General features: G+C 38.2%; 1 protein-coding gene across 1 annotated transcript; it reads right to left on the reverse strand.

Moving 5' to 3' along the window:
* Window positions 1-3,065: 3,065 nt before the first annotated feature.
* CLK1 (CDC like kinase 1) lies at window positions 3,066-12,585 on the reverse strand. Its single transcript, XM_081313928.1, has 13 exons — window positions 12,461-12,585; window positions 10,118-10,263; window positions 9,636-9,858; window positions 8,537-8,627; window positions 8,150-8,216; window positions 7,388-7,504; window positions 7,013-7,179; window positions 6,473-6,567; window positions 6,266-6,395; window positions 5,537-5,619; window positions 5,020-5,099; window positions 3,547-3,637; window positions 3,066-3,342 (listed from the first exon to the last, which is right to left on the reverse strand). The coding sequence occupies exons 2-13, from the start codon at window positions 10,261-10,263 to the stop codon at window positions 3,196-3,198; spliced, it is 1,437 nt and encodes a 478-aa protein (XP_081170054.1). The 5' UTR covers window positions 12,461-12,585; the 3' UTR covers window positions 3,066-3,195.
* Window positions 12,586-15,270: the final 2,685 nt, after the last annotated feature.

Here is a 15,270-nt window from a genome sequence, read left to right on the forward strand (position 1 = left end):
ACATTTTTCTACCTTACGGAGAAGTAGGTTGTGGTCTTTGTCGCATGCCTTGCTGAAGTCTAAATATACCATGTCCATAGTATTTTGCTGGTCTACTAATTCAGTCACTTTGTCAAAGAATGAAAAGATTGGTTTGGCATGATCTGTTTTTAACAAACCCGTGTTGGCTACTAGTTATAAGTTTGTTTCTAGATGTTCACAGATCTGTTTATTATTTTTTCCAGTGTCTTCCCAGGTATTGATGTTAGGCTGATTGATCTGTAGTTTCCTGGGTGTGTTTTTTCCCCCTCCTTTTTTGAAAATGGGAACCACATTAGCTCTTTCCCAATCTTCTGGTAGTTCCCCTGTGCTCCCAAGATTTTTTAAAGATATGATACAATGGTTCTGAGATAACATCTGCCAGCTCCTTCAGAACTCGGATGTAATCCGTCAAGTCCCGATGATTTATATTTATCAAGGTCAGACAGGTGTTCTCTTACCATTTTCTTGCTTATTTTAATTTTATCTAGAGTTTAGAATTTTTTTGGGTTATATCTCCCAAATTAACAAACTGATACGTTGCCCTCTAGTTTAAACTTTTTTGTTGTGGAACAGATATCCTTGCTACGAGTGGATGAGTAGCCAGAAAGACGTGGCACAGGATCAGAGAGAAGGGGGTTATACAGGTGGGGAGTACTTAACCGAAACAACTTTGACTTCCCTGCTGGCTTCCCCATTGACTTTGCTTGTGGCAAGCTGTCGGGGAATGCTGCAAATTGCAATTGTGACTGCTGCAGTCATTGTGAATGCAAGCAGGATGCCAAGGGTGCAGATCAGTCATCTAACCAAGCAAGTTGCTGGAATGACTGAAACTTGTTCACTGCTGTTATAACTGGTTGCTGAACGAGTGGTCATTAATCGAGGATGCCTTCACAGAATTTGGCAGTAAAAGGTTTTGTGTGTGACATTAAATTACCAAGCTCTAGTTGACCCAGATCATGAAATATCTGTTGATATATGTATATCAACAATGGTAAAATGGTGTGATCCAAACTGGTTTCCCTTTAGATTGAAGTTGTCTTTTACCTTGCGAGGCAATCAAAACCCAGATACGCAAAAGGGGCTTCAGTCACTCTAGTCATATTTGCCATTTTGCCATTGTTAACCCTCTTGATATCCCTGCTAGACTACAAATATATGAATGCATGATATTTGGGGAAGTTCCCCCCCCCCCCGAGATTTTATGGCTGCATAGCCATGTTTGATATGTAATATAAAATCTGAAAGGGAGTTTCCAGTTTCCATAAATTTTAGAGTGGAAAATGGTTAATAAAAACCAAGGGAATATTGACATAGTTTTCATAAGAAATGTACTAAATCAGATCAATTAATGTTTTTGTTTTGAAGACAAAATTATAGTTCCTAAAGCAGATTCCATCTTTTGAATATATACTTCTCATTTCATATACATTTAGTTTTACCATCCTGTAGGCTTTATACCATTTTATTAAGGTAAAGGTAAAGTTTCCCCCGCACATGTGTGCTAGTCGTTTCCGACTCTAGGGGCCGGTGCTCATCTCCGTTTCAAAGCTGAAGAGCCAGCGCTTGTCCGAGGACGTCTCCGTGTTCATGTGGCCGGCATGACTAGACGCCAAAGGCGCACGGAACGCTGTTACCTTCCCACCGTAGTGGTCCCTATTTTTCTACTTGCATTTTTACATGCTTTCGAACTGCTAGGTTGGCAGAAGCTGGGACGAGTAACAGGCGCTCACTCTGTTACGCGGCACTTGGGATTCAACCCGCTGAACCTTGACTTCATTGGAACTAGTCACCATTTTTAAGAGTGGAGTTATGGCTGTATACAAAATAGAACATAGGGCTGTGCACAAAACTGAAATGTCATTCATTCCATTGCATAAAATTTGGAACAGCCAAAAAATGCTGTTGAAACACGCATTTTTTTTAATTCTTTAACTATGCAGAATACTGCACTCATAATAAAAATCCATTCATTTATTTCTTTCAACTCACCATCATTATTTTTGAGAATTGTAATTGCCAATACATAATGTCTAGGTTGGAACAGGTTACCATTGGTCTGTAAAAGGCATACTGAGTTCTTAAATGTGCTTAAAGATTGATGTACCAACAAAAATGGAAGAAATATTTTAAATTCTTACAGGAAACAATGGAAATAACATACTGAGCCTATGTGGGACAACACAGAATATCAAAAATGGGCATTCATACTCAGATCATTCTGAGTTAAAGATATGTAACACATCCTTGCTGGAAACATAAATGAGAGAACACTTTGTAGCTTGTAGTATACCTGTTCTGCATTTTGTTTTAAAAAAAACTTTCATTTTTTTTTTAAAAAACAGAAGCTAGTATAGAATACGGTACATGAGTCTGTGCAGCTAAGGTTTTCAAAGCAAAGTAAGCCAATTCATGCAATCACCGCATATGAAGTATCTTCAGGAACAAGCTAACTGAAATCTAATTAGACTAAAGGGGGGGGTCGTTTCTCAAAGAAAAAAACACAGCTGCAAAACGTGCGCACACGCACAGGGGGGAACTTGATTCAAGAGCTTAATTAAAAAGAAATAGACTACTGTGCATGAGTTCTCTCTCCCTCTCCGATCTTCTGCTCATCTGACAAGCTGACACACATTCTTACTGGGCTGACTCTCCTGCCCTTGAGAGCTACTGCTTCCTGCGGAGATGCAGCAAAGGGAGGAGCCCCACCCAACAAAGCTTGTCAGCTTCTCTGGAGAACTTGAGGCCACTTTCTTTTTTATACACACAGAGAAGCACAAGTGCCTGTCTCTGCAAATGGCGGAGGACGACTGGGAGACGCAGACGACTGAAAGAGCTGCGGTTTGCTGACCCTTGGACTAAACAAACCATACAGAGATTTGCTGCTTTTATGAGACAGGAAATACAGAAGACATTTTTGAATTGTGAGAGATTGGGAGGTCCCTATAGTTTATATTTTTCCTAGATCCAAAAGAAAATTGAAACTTTAACCACCCACGTCACCACAGATTACATGCAAATATTAAGAAAATGACTGAACACGCAAGTGTTGCCAAATGTTTTATTTTAAGAGCTATCTTAACAGACTAAGCAAGACAATATCAAAAAATAAATTTACAGAATTACAAAATAAATATTTCAAAGATGTTTTTTCAACAGCAGAATTTTTAAAAAATCTCATCTCGTCTTCTTTCTTAATGGAGAAAAGAAAGGATGCTCCAAAGCCTCAGTAAGTGTGATTCGTCTGGCAGGGTCATATTCTAACATTTTCTGAATAAGATCAAACAGATTCTCATGGTCAGAATTGTGACACTGCATAAATTCCTGTGGGTGGAAAAGAAAACTAATTAGCACTTCAGAGAAAATGGAGTAGAGCAGGCATATCAAACTGCCAGCCCACAGGCCGGATGCGTCACGCCAAAACTGCACCCACTCCATTGCCAATGGGGAAAAAGTCACGATGACACGCGATGTCAGGAGTTTGACATGCCAGGAGTAGAGGAAGCTTAGTCAAATAGATTATTTTACCTTCAGTGGCTTGCAACGCCTTGAAACGTATCTGCCAGCAGAACTGAATTCATCCCAATCCAAATTATCATGCCGGAAGTATTTGCGTTTTCTGTTATAAATGAAGTTAAGACTAAAATTATTTAAAGCCAGCTTTAGCAATGGCAAATCTAGCATAAAGCCTTCCTTGTAACTGCTTTGACATAACTCGGATCACAAATCAAATATTTTTATTCTTTTAAAAGGTTATTTACACATCCCCCACATTCATATTTATGGTGTGCACCATTTAAAAACGTGTTAGTGTGAGTGAAGCATCTATCCTGAAAGCATCTTTTGGGAGGCTTCCATGGTGGTTTCAAAAGCTGTCTCTTGTTACTTTGCGTTGACAGTTTCCCCCAGCAATTCCCAATACAATGAATGTACAAACACAAACCTTGAATGCTTTGCACAATATCACTAGCCACATAAAACAAGTTTAACTTTCCTCTGAAATTAACAATAGTACACCATCCCAGTGTATTCTCCTATTAGTTATCACAATAAAAATTTATTTTTATTTCATTATAAAAAATTAAAGGCAGAACAGTATCTTGCAGATGAATCAACACCAAGCTAAGATGATCAAACGACAAATGTAACACCTCTACTCCGTGAGCTGCATTGGCTTCCGGTTGCCCTCCGGGTGAGATTCAAGGTGCTGGTAATGACCTATAAAGCCCTAAATGGCTTGGGTCCGGGATATTTGAGGGAACACCTGCCGCCAGCATCAAGTTCCCTTCGTCCAGTGCGCTCGCAGAGAGGGGGTCTTCTCAGGGTGCCACCGGTAAAAGATTGCCGGCGGATAACACCCAGGGGGAGGGCCTTTTCTGTGGGTGCGCCTGCCCTCTGGAACCAGCTGCCCGTGGAGCTCAGGACTACCCCTGACCTACGTTCATTCCGCCGAGACCTGAAGACTTGGCTCTTTGAGCTCTCTGGCCCAGGCTGAGAATTTTAACTGAGGTTTTATTTTCAGGGATAATTTAATCTTTTATTTGTCTTTTAACTTTGTATTTTGTATTGGTATGATTTTAAAATGCCCTGTAAACCGCCCTGAGTCCTTCGGGAAAGGGCGGTATATAAATCTAATAAAATCTAAATCTAAATAGCTTATGTATGCAATTATTATAATTAGGGCCACAATATGAGACGTTCTGCCATGTCAGGTCTACATGATAAAATGCAAATTAACAATTAGCATAAGGAGCATTGTACCTACTAATTTTAAACAATTCTAGATTTTACAATGTATTCTCACAGAGCCATACAATTTACCTCAAGGTTTCTACTAAAGACAACCTGTGCCAGATTTAAAATACCTTTACTGCTTCAGATTACTTTTTTTTTTTAAAAAAAAAAGTAAGCTAACAGTTGAAGAAACATACAAATACTGGTAAGTACTCAGCAGAGGAAGAAAAAATATTGAGGGGGGAAAAACCCCAAACATTTGTTTACCTGGTCTTTTGAACCATATGAATTGGTAATGGTCCTAGTATCTTCTCCATCATAGCCAGGTGTTCTTTGCTGTCATGTGTCTAAAGGAAAAAAAAACAATTCTTGAAAATTTCAGAAAAATGAAACACAGTGAATACAAAACAATGTGCTGCAAAATATGTGTGGAAGAGAGAGATGATTTTTTTTCAAAAAACAAATTATTTTTTAAATACTCCTATTGAAGTGTTTTATAGGCAATGGATTTCACATGGCAGTATTTCAAAGAAGTGTAGCATCTGAAGCCCAAGGATGGAATCGACATTTTGTTTTCTGGACAAGTTCTCCACTTTTAGATGTAACATCTTGGGCTCCTATTGCTTTTATCTATACTGAAATTACACACTTCCGCTGACATCAATTCTTATTTTACTTTGAATTACTAATCACATAATACTTTAAATTAGGAGTGTAAATCTTTTTAAAAAACTTCCTAATAATTATCACTACCTCTACAACATATGCCTCTGTAGTCACATACCGGAAATATTGTAAATCCAAGATAATATTCAATAAGAATACAGCCAATACTCCAGACATCACATGGTTGTGACCATCCCAAAGCTGCAGCAAAAATATATATATATATATATAAAATGAATTTGCAGACTATAAATACTATAAAGACTTTCAAATTATAAATACTTCTGATAATGAATTAAGGGTTTTCTTGAAACGGGAAAGTTTCTGACAAAACTTGAGGCAGCAACTGCTTCAGCTATTCTTGGTTTTAGATGGAAAAAAAATCACAGATGAGAGATATGTTTGTCATTCCCCTCTCACCTCAAGAGCTCCTAGCACAGAAGGCAATATTGCCCTACTGCCCCCAACCCTCACAGCCTTTCCCTCTTTCTAGCTACTGCAAATCTCATAGGCCTGCATTCTCCAAGTCTCCCTTTTCAGCACTCCCGCTGCTCTCCCAACACAGTATCTTCAACTGGCTGGCACTCTACCATCATCTTCCCTCTCCCAATTGATATCTCTCACGTTTCAACCCTGAACTTCTACTGGATCAAAACGGGTTTTGACTGGTGTTTTCACTCCATGCACTAACCATAGTGTGTTTGGACACGGATTCCTCCCTCTCAAACAACCTGAGAGATTTTAGCAAGTCTAGAGCATATCCTAAATTAATTTCAAAGTTTGCAACCTACATGACAAATGAAAATATATTGAAAATTTCTGTACTAGGATATGCACGTTATCTCACCCAATATGACTTCAGGAGCTCTGTAATGCCTTGTAGATACAAGAGTACTATGATGTTCATAATCATATGTTGCACTTCCAAAATCTACAACTTTGATATCTGGATGTTTCAGTGTGCGTTCACCATGTTTCTGAAACGTAGCATAGGATTATTAGGCACAAGGAATCAGTTACAAAAGCAATTATTAAATATTGAGATAAAACTTACCAGTTGAGAGTTATATTCTTCTGTATAATCAGAATTCACAAATAATATGTTTTCAGGTTTCAAATCTGTATGGGTCAGCTTGTTTGAATGCAAGACTGTAAGAAAGTAGTTCTATTTTAGCTTAAGACATCTTTAAATATCAATGTTTACAGCCTAAAAATATTTTAAAGAATATTTTGCATTTATTTGCCTCGAGATTGCTAAAAAGACAGCTCAACATAGAGGTCCCCAATCTTTGTTTGGCGGAATGGAGGGAAAGGGAAGCAATTTATATGGGCACACAGAAACATGGCTGCGAACATGCGTGTGATGCAAAAGGGGCGATGCTAGCACCCATGACATCCGCTAGCCCTGCCCCATTTTCACCATGTGGCGCCCCATTTAGGCTGCACAGCTCCATTTTTGCCGTGGAGCCGCAGTGCTAGTGCAAGTGAGGGTAAGTGCGCACAAAGGCCAGCCTGTCCCACAGCCCAGTGGCCAGCAGGCCGGTAGTGGGCTGTAGCCCAAAGGTTGGGGACCCCTGGCTTAATACATACTTACAATTTACAGACTTGCAAATCTGGTAAGATATTTTTCTGATATGGTCCAGACAAAAAGGCAGAAAACGATTTTCTTTAAGGAAGTCATAGGTACTGAGTCCTAGTAGTTCAAATACAATGCAAATATGGCCATGATGATCAAACCACTCCAACATCTGGACACAGTGACTGTAAATGAAATAAGTTTACTCAGAAGGCATCATTAAATAAAAGCATAAAATCAACTGAGAAATTTATAAGTACAATTGAAAGTAAAACGTCAATGATTACAGAGAAACTAGTATACAAGGGAGTATAATCACTTTCGGAGGGAGCGAGGGAGGGAGGGAGGAAGGAAACATGCACACATTCAATTTTAACTGCATCATATACTTACAATGTGCTATTAGGATCTGACACATTTAAGTGCTTCAACACTTGTATTTCTGACCGAGCTGCTTCTGAATATCTGTCAACGTTTTTTACAATTTTGACTGCTACATGTTTACCTCCCCTAAAAGAGAGTTTTGAAGTGTCACTAATATAATCACAGAAATAATGAGGTCTTCTCACAATGAATGACCATTGTTTTACAATACAGTTCCGCAAAAAATACCTTTTAAAAAAATCTCCAGATAGTGATTTTAATTATTTTAGATCATTATATATTATTAAAATATGCACATTTCCTGAATGTCAATGAGATTCTTAAAGTAAAATGACAAATTGTGCATTTCAGGCAGAATTGTTAAAAACAAACTATTTTTTAAAAATCTATGTATTTCAAAGTAACTATAATTCACCCATTTTTATTACATTGCTGTTTACATGTTTGCAGATTCCTGGAAAACCACCGACTACAGATATGCTAAGAATTTTCATGGAAGAACCCCCCCCCCATACATGCACACTACCATGGATTACAAAAACAGGACTCTAAAAAAGGGGGGGCATTTTCAAAAGGTGTTTCTTAACAATCTTAACAGAAAAGCTGGTACCTCAGACATTTAGACCTTATATATTTTAGGCTTTCAATATCAATAGTATTTTTTTCAGCTGACACATGAAAAACTTCTAATCACAAGAAAAGGGAAAACAGAAATGACATTATGTATAATCTGAGATTTAGAAAACTGAGTAGCATCATAAAAAAACTTACATTTTGTGGTCAATACACTTTACTACTTTTCCAAAAGCACCTTCACCCAGAGTATTGATAATTTCATCTAAAACAGATGGGAGGCAATCAGTTATATAAATAATGACATATTTTCATTATTCAATACACCATGCTATGCCATTATGTAAAAAGTATAACTAGACAACTTTAAATATTTAATCGGTCAAGTCTCCAAGACAGTTATTATGTCTATCTTGGCCAGCTGTTTACTATATAGGAAGTTTCAATTAAGTTTAACTCTATATAAAAAGAACCCCCCGAAAGAAAAAAAACAAAACACGTAACAAAAGAAACGCAAAAAATTTCCTGACTTATCTAAAAGAAATTATTCTATCTTGAAAGTAAGTTGTGAAAAATATTCTATACATCTTGCATTTAGTACGTCTCCACTCTGACAGATCAGGTGACCCTCCTCATCATCCTCTACACTCCTGGATCTTTTCCTTCGGTGACTCCTCTGGTAACGGCAAGTGCGCGGCACCAACATCATCCAGCCAATCAATATACCCGAGTGAATTCAGGGCAGAATGCGAAATTCATTCAGCAGGGAGATATTCAGGCATTCAGATACGCGCCAGGCCACAAACGGTTGGCAGGAACAATTTCAAATTCCCCAGAATTTCACAGGGCACATAGTTTAGGTTACAGGAAAAAAACATGGCAAGGAACAGATTTTCAGACAAGGTACTTCAAGTGGCAAGGTAACAACAAATAATATATATATATGCTTTTAAAATATGGTTCACTAGAAGAATTAAGTATTTTAAAATTGCAAATAAATATTCTTCAGTTTAACGTTGTCATGCATCAAGTGTTGGCATGTACTGACCTATAAAGTAATCTTTTGGGTAAATAATCTCAAGAAGTATAAAATACATTTTGCATATTAAACCTAATTAGGGCAATTAAATTCCATCACAAAACCCTCTACTATTTCTAATTAAAGAGCTCTAAGGAGCCCTAATTTCTATTCATCCAGTAATAATTATTCAAGAGGTTCAACATCTACTTTGACAGACGAATGTCAGATGATAAGCAGTGGGAAAAAAACAATATTGACCAAATCTCTCAATCATTCCATTAATAAAGAGGCAAATTTATCCTTGAGTATCAATTTATCTAATGGGGCAAATCTGCCTATAAAGGCACCTATTTTAACATCACCAGTGAAACCTAAGAGGCCTTGGAATAGCAAAGAGTTGTGTTTTCTCTTCACCAATTATCCTTACAGGAAAACTTAACACCAGTTTAGTATATAATCAGATATTTTAAATGATCAGTAAAATGTTATACAAAATAACAAATCATCCTTGAAAAATAGGTCTTCAAGTTGCTACAATGTATTCCCATTTTAGAACAAATCTATTAGGAAAAAAACAATTTTGCTAGAATGTATCCTTATTCATTTCTGATTATTTAAAAGAATACCTATAACCATGTTCCAGGTGTTTTAAATTATACATACCGTGTCTGTATGATATGATTTATTATGAGCCTTGCATTTTCTTTTGTAACTGCTTCTGCCACTCTGACCAGATGACTTGCTACTATGGTTGTGATAATCGTTCTCATGGACCCTGCAATTGTCCCTGGTTTCGGACAACTGACTGTAGTTGCTTCTGTATTCTTCAACGTAGCACCGTTCATGATCACCTCTTTCATGGAAGGAACTGGTATCTTTATAAGTGCTAGAGTGGAAAAAATTCATAAAACTCCTTGTAATGCAAAACTGCACATTGCAAATATGTCCAATTTTAAGAACACAAAATGATCATTAAACATGAGGTCATTTTAATACTAAAAACCAGTATTTCAGATATAGAAAATCAAGAATTATTCTTGTATTTTGGATTTTAACTCCCATAAAATGTTATCATTAATCACCCGATAAAATTTAACATTACCTACATTTTAATTGAATGAGAACTGAGAAAAAAAGTAACTTACCTATCATACGTTAGAGTGTGTTCATATTTGCAGCGTTTGTATTCATATTTGCTGTGTGATTCTCTTTTTCTTTTATGCTGGTTTTGGGGATCCCAACATTGTTTTTCATCAGAGTTAGGATATTGACTTTGTCTAGAATACCTCATCTGAAATAGATTAAGTACATATATCGCATATATCAATATGGTTTAGAAAAAGTTTTGGAATACTTTCTAATTAACCCATCCCTATTTTTCTTAGAAATAAACGCTCATGTGATCTTCCTTTTCAGTTGACAAAATATTGAACTCAGCAAAATGCACAATGAGAAAAACCTTTATTTCTATATCAATCTCTGATTCTTAGCACATTCATAAATCAGAATGCGTAAAAAACCAGATAGAAGAGCTCTTTTCAAAAAGTCCAAATAGCAAATAAATATAGCATGCAAGTCTTCAAGAAAAAATAATACCAACTCCAATTAATATTACCCATTTTAATTTGCTTTTGATATCTTTGATAATGCACTGTAATATATTGTTTAAGGTCTAATTCAGTATTACACAATACTTGAAAATTATATGGGTGTATTACTGTTAAAAATCAGACTTAAGAAATTTAGTGACTTCCTGGTACAAGGAACTACAATCATCACAATTATACATGTAACAATAGGACTTCTAGTCCAATAGTTCTAAGAAACCTGGATGAAGAAGTTAGGGCCATAATGTAATCAACAAAAGAAATGAAATACCAAATCTGAAAGGAGCAATTTTGCAGCAGATTCTAAAATATTTAAAACACATGGACTGAAATTTTCTATACATACTCCCTTTCCTATTACTCCACTATCAAGCTCAATGTAAAAAGCAAACGTTGTGAATACATTTGTCCCAAGTATCTCTCATTATTTTGTTCTATACAATATAAATGTAAAAACACCATCTTCAATGTGGGCAACAATAAAATAAAACCATCATGCTAAATTAGCTGTATCAGTATGAACCTTGGTTAGTTTTTTGATACTGGCATGTGGACTCAGTCTTACCTTCATTAATGGTTTAATGTCTGGTAAAATCAGAAAATGAACAGATCAAACATGTCATATGAAGAGTCACTTTAAAAAAAAAGCCTAATATGTGGACCCTAATTCCATAGAGATAACATTTCACTGATATCAACAGAAAAATACTCCTTAAGAGACAACACTCAACAGTAGGTACTATTATCAAAAAGGTCATGACTCCCAAATCACCTAGCTACATTGTTGTTATCGAACAACTGGCATAAGCCAGTCTGCCCCTTAAAATCAATCTCTCAGAATGGCAAGAAATACTGGTAATAAATTTAAAAACAGAACTTATTTGGCCATGGCAGTAAAAGCTCTGCATTTCTCCCAGGAATGATTTAGCAGGCTCCATCTCTTCCTCTTTCAGACTGAAAATCTTTTACTAGCAGCCATTTTCACCCCTGTAATTTCAACTACATTTTAGCTTTGTTACTGTTCTTGCTTCGGTAACAATTTTAGTGTCTATTTCCATGTCACCTCGTACTATCTTGTATATAAAAATAAAAAAACAAACTCAAAGCTTTCTTCTTCCATATTTCCTGATTTCGTATTTTTAACTCACCTCAATCATAAACTATCAGCCACGGAACCTTCAAGAATGACGGCACCATCGAGATATTCTCCCGATTACTTTTAAATCATGTTAATATTTCCTACTCGGCCATTACCTCATACTCAATATCGCTCACAGCTTACATTACAATAATCGTACATCATATACGATACAATAATCATACATCATAATTTAAGCACATTGGTTTGTGCTTAAATTGTAAGCCGCCCTGAGTCTTCGGAGAAGGGCGGGATATAAATGGGATTAAAAATATACACAGAATATTGTTGTTATGCAGTTTTCCTCGTAGGTTCGGATCAGAAAACCTTTTTAAAAAACTATGCAATTGTGCAATGCGTAGTCAGCACGCAATAAAAAGGCAAACAATTTTACAATGGCAGCGCTCGCTCGCTCTGTATAAAAGAAATAAAAATTCGGCCTCTTCGTTAAGGCGAAGCGTAACTGCAACCGGGACTGTTTTTCCTCTCAGGCCTTCAAGGCCGCAGTCGGACCCTTTACTTAGCCTTAACGAAGAGGCAGAACCGTCCGGCATTGTGAGTCGGCTCGGCTTCCACACACAAGAGACTAACGAGATCTTCACGAAGAAAAAAAAAACAAGCAAGGTCGCCCCGCGTCTCCTGCCCATTCAACAAACGACCCCACTCATCCCAATATTACGAGAACAAATTCTCTCATGCCGAATACCCCTAACTTTGGGTGTTCTGGTATTATCCAAACTTACTTTTCCTTTCGGAACCGCTCTCCGTTCACAGGCGTCTATACAGCTCTTCACTGCCTATCCGCCATTACAAGAGCCTCGCCGTAACAAAATGGCGCCAGGCAAGAATGTTCTAGAAAAAAAGGGGATTGTAAAGAACGCGTATGTGCAAACATAAACCCGCCCTCTGCGTCACGAGCCAACAATCGACGAGAGGCTTTAAAAAAAAAAACAACCACCACAGCGCGTGCGCAAATCAGTATTACGCGAGTAGTTTTGTGGCGTGGGATCTTGGAGTCGCAGCGGACGGGAATGGGATGTTTCGCTGTCAAAAGTACAGATTAGGAAGAAGACCCGGTCTAAAAACCTGGTTTTCTTTTTTTTTTTCAGTCATCAAATGATCCTGAAAATCGCACCCAGACAACTTCCAGAAAATTCTGAACCCGAACGAATCCTAACGACCTCATGATTCTGCTATTCCTGTTTGCATTATCCAATTTGTCTTGCAGCTCATCCGAGGACTGTTCAAAGAATTGCGTGTAGAATTGCGTGTAGGGGCCCGCGCTTAATTAAGTTTCTCGTGAAGAAACGCTCAAATGCAAAACTGCTTTTGATCTTAAATCATTCTCCCCACACGTGGCCCGGTGCATTGCAGCGCCCTCACTACTGTTCAAGCAACCTCTTGAACAACAGGTAGCGAGTTCTGTCAGGTGGAGACATCCTGGACATTAAGGGTTTGGGAGTAGGTAGAACTCAATCTGGTGCTGGTCTAAACACACACACACACACACACACACACACCTCTTTCATGGAAGTACCTTTAACTACTGAGCATCCCACACAATCATAGTTTGGAGCCATGCAGCAGTGCCAACAACCTGCCTGACAGGATTTGCAGGTTGGGTTCTTTCTCCATTATCACTGAAGGCATGTTGAGATTTAGGCTGCATATTGTAGCGATGGCCCTTTTATCTGCTGTATACACTACTTCAATTAGCATGAAGCAGCATCCATTTGTACCTCTGCCCCACTTAATTGGAAGTGTTGAGACTATAGCATAGCACTACATTGTTACTCTATGACGTGCACCAGAGAAAGAAACATGCATCTACTGGTACCTCAGTTGGACCAAATATCTGAGGCTGGCTGAATCTTCAGGCCATAATTTTGTGTGACAGGTTGTATTGTATTGGATACATTGGAACCACCTCATTTCCCTATATTGCTCTGCTAGATAACAGAATCAGTGCTTTGAGACATTGAAGGATATCTGGATGATGCCTAAATGCATGTAGTCTTGTGAGTTGCAGCTGTAATTGAGCCCAGAATTATGGTTATAAATCTTTGTAATATTAAGTTGAGGCGTCATGTGATCAAAGCCATATTTGGGTATTTTTTGTGGTGGTGAAGCAAATCCATTTTATTCAATCTTTTTTTTTGCCAAATCATAGTCACATGACTGCGGGACACTACAAACTGCTGTAAAGGTGAGCTGGTTGCCAAGCATTTAAAATGCAATCTTGTAAAAGGGGGGGGGAGAGCGTGTTGCAGTCATCGTAACTTCAAAATCAGGTTGTTATATGCAGGGCATAATTTTGATTGCTAAGCGACTGGTCATATTTGAGGGAACACCTCCTGCCAGCATCAAGTTCCCTTCATCCAGTGCGCTCACAGGGAGGGTCTCCTCAGGGTGCCGCCGCAGATAACACCCAGGGGGAGGGCCTTCTCTGTGGGTGCACCTGCCCTCTGGAACCAGCTGCCCGTGGAGCTTAGGACTGCCCCCAACCTTTGTTCATTTCACCGGGACCTGAAGACCTGGCTCTTTGAGCTCTCTGGCCCAGGCTGAGAATTTTTAACTGGGGTTTTTATTTTAAGGGATAATTTAATCTTTTTTAATTGTTTTTTAACTTTTGTATTTTGTATTGCTGATTTTAAATACCCTGTAAACCGCCCTGAATCCTTCGGGAAAGGGCGGTATATAAATCTAATAAAATTAAAATTAAATATAATCAAGGACATACCCAAGATGACAACTGCCCAGCACATTTCCTGTCCCTAATCTGGACCTTGCAGTAGTTGCAAAGAGTGTATTACTGATCTTCAAGCATCAGTAAGGCCCACAGCATCCTTGCTTTAGTAGCAAGAAGTCATACAATAAATCAACTCTGGAATGAGGTTCCCCTGAAACCTGGATGTTCCCCGCTCTCCAGGCCTTTAGTGATGTGCATGGAACCCCTTTGGATTATACAGGGGTTTTATTTCATTCTTGTTTTTTGCCATTTTCTAAATTCTATTTTTTATTTTTGTTCTTGTATTTTAAAACAATATTTTTACTTGCGAGCCAGAGTTTTTGGGAATCAGGTGGTATTTAAATTTAATCTGGGCCACCACAAACCATTGTCTTGATTCAGAATGGGACAGTTCCTCCTCCTCCTCCTGATCTCCCTTTCAGCCCGTGTTGCTAAGGAGCATCCATACCACTGCCTCCCTTGTACCACACAAAGAGCTTCTCCTCGGGGCCCAGTTGATGTCTCCACTACTGTTTTAGGAGCAGCAGTGGGACTAATATCTAACAGCCATCACTCTCTCCACCACCACCCCTTAACTCATTAACCTTGGCACTTGACCTGGCTTAGCTCTTCCTCCCTGGCTTTTTCAGTGGGGTTTTTCTGAAGGTGCAAGACTTCTTTAGGTCTGCAGAAGAGGAAGGAGAAACCAGCCAATTTAAGAAAAAAAAAGGGGAGGGGCTTTTTAATGAGAGTGCACATGTATTTAGCAAACAGCAGTGCTGTCAAGAGAATGCACATACAGTTGGAAGAATTCATCTCCCGCTC

Source organism: Vipera berus, assembly GCF_964194415.1.
Source record: "Vipera berus genome assembly, chromosome: 1".
Taxonomy (NCBI): domain Eukaryota; kingdom Metazoa; phylum Chordata; class Lepidosauria; order Squamata; family Viperidae; genus Vipera; species Vipera berus.

Excerpts from the sequence above, each read along its gene's own strand:
- CLK1 (XM_081313928.1), bottom strand. The coding sequence starts at position 10,263 with ATGAGGTATTCTAGACAAAGTCAATATCCTAACTCTGATGAAAAACAA. Across the intron at positions 8,217-8,536 it reads AGACGTACTAAATGCAAGAT|ATGAAATTATCAATACTCTG; the intron begins GTATAGAATATT and ends CATCTGTTTTAG. Across the intron at positions 3,638-5,019 it reads CATATGGTTCAAAAGACCAG|AAAACGCAAATACTTCCGGC; the intron begins GTAAACAAATGT and ends CATTTATAACAG.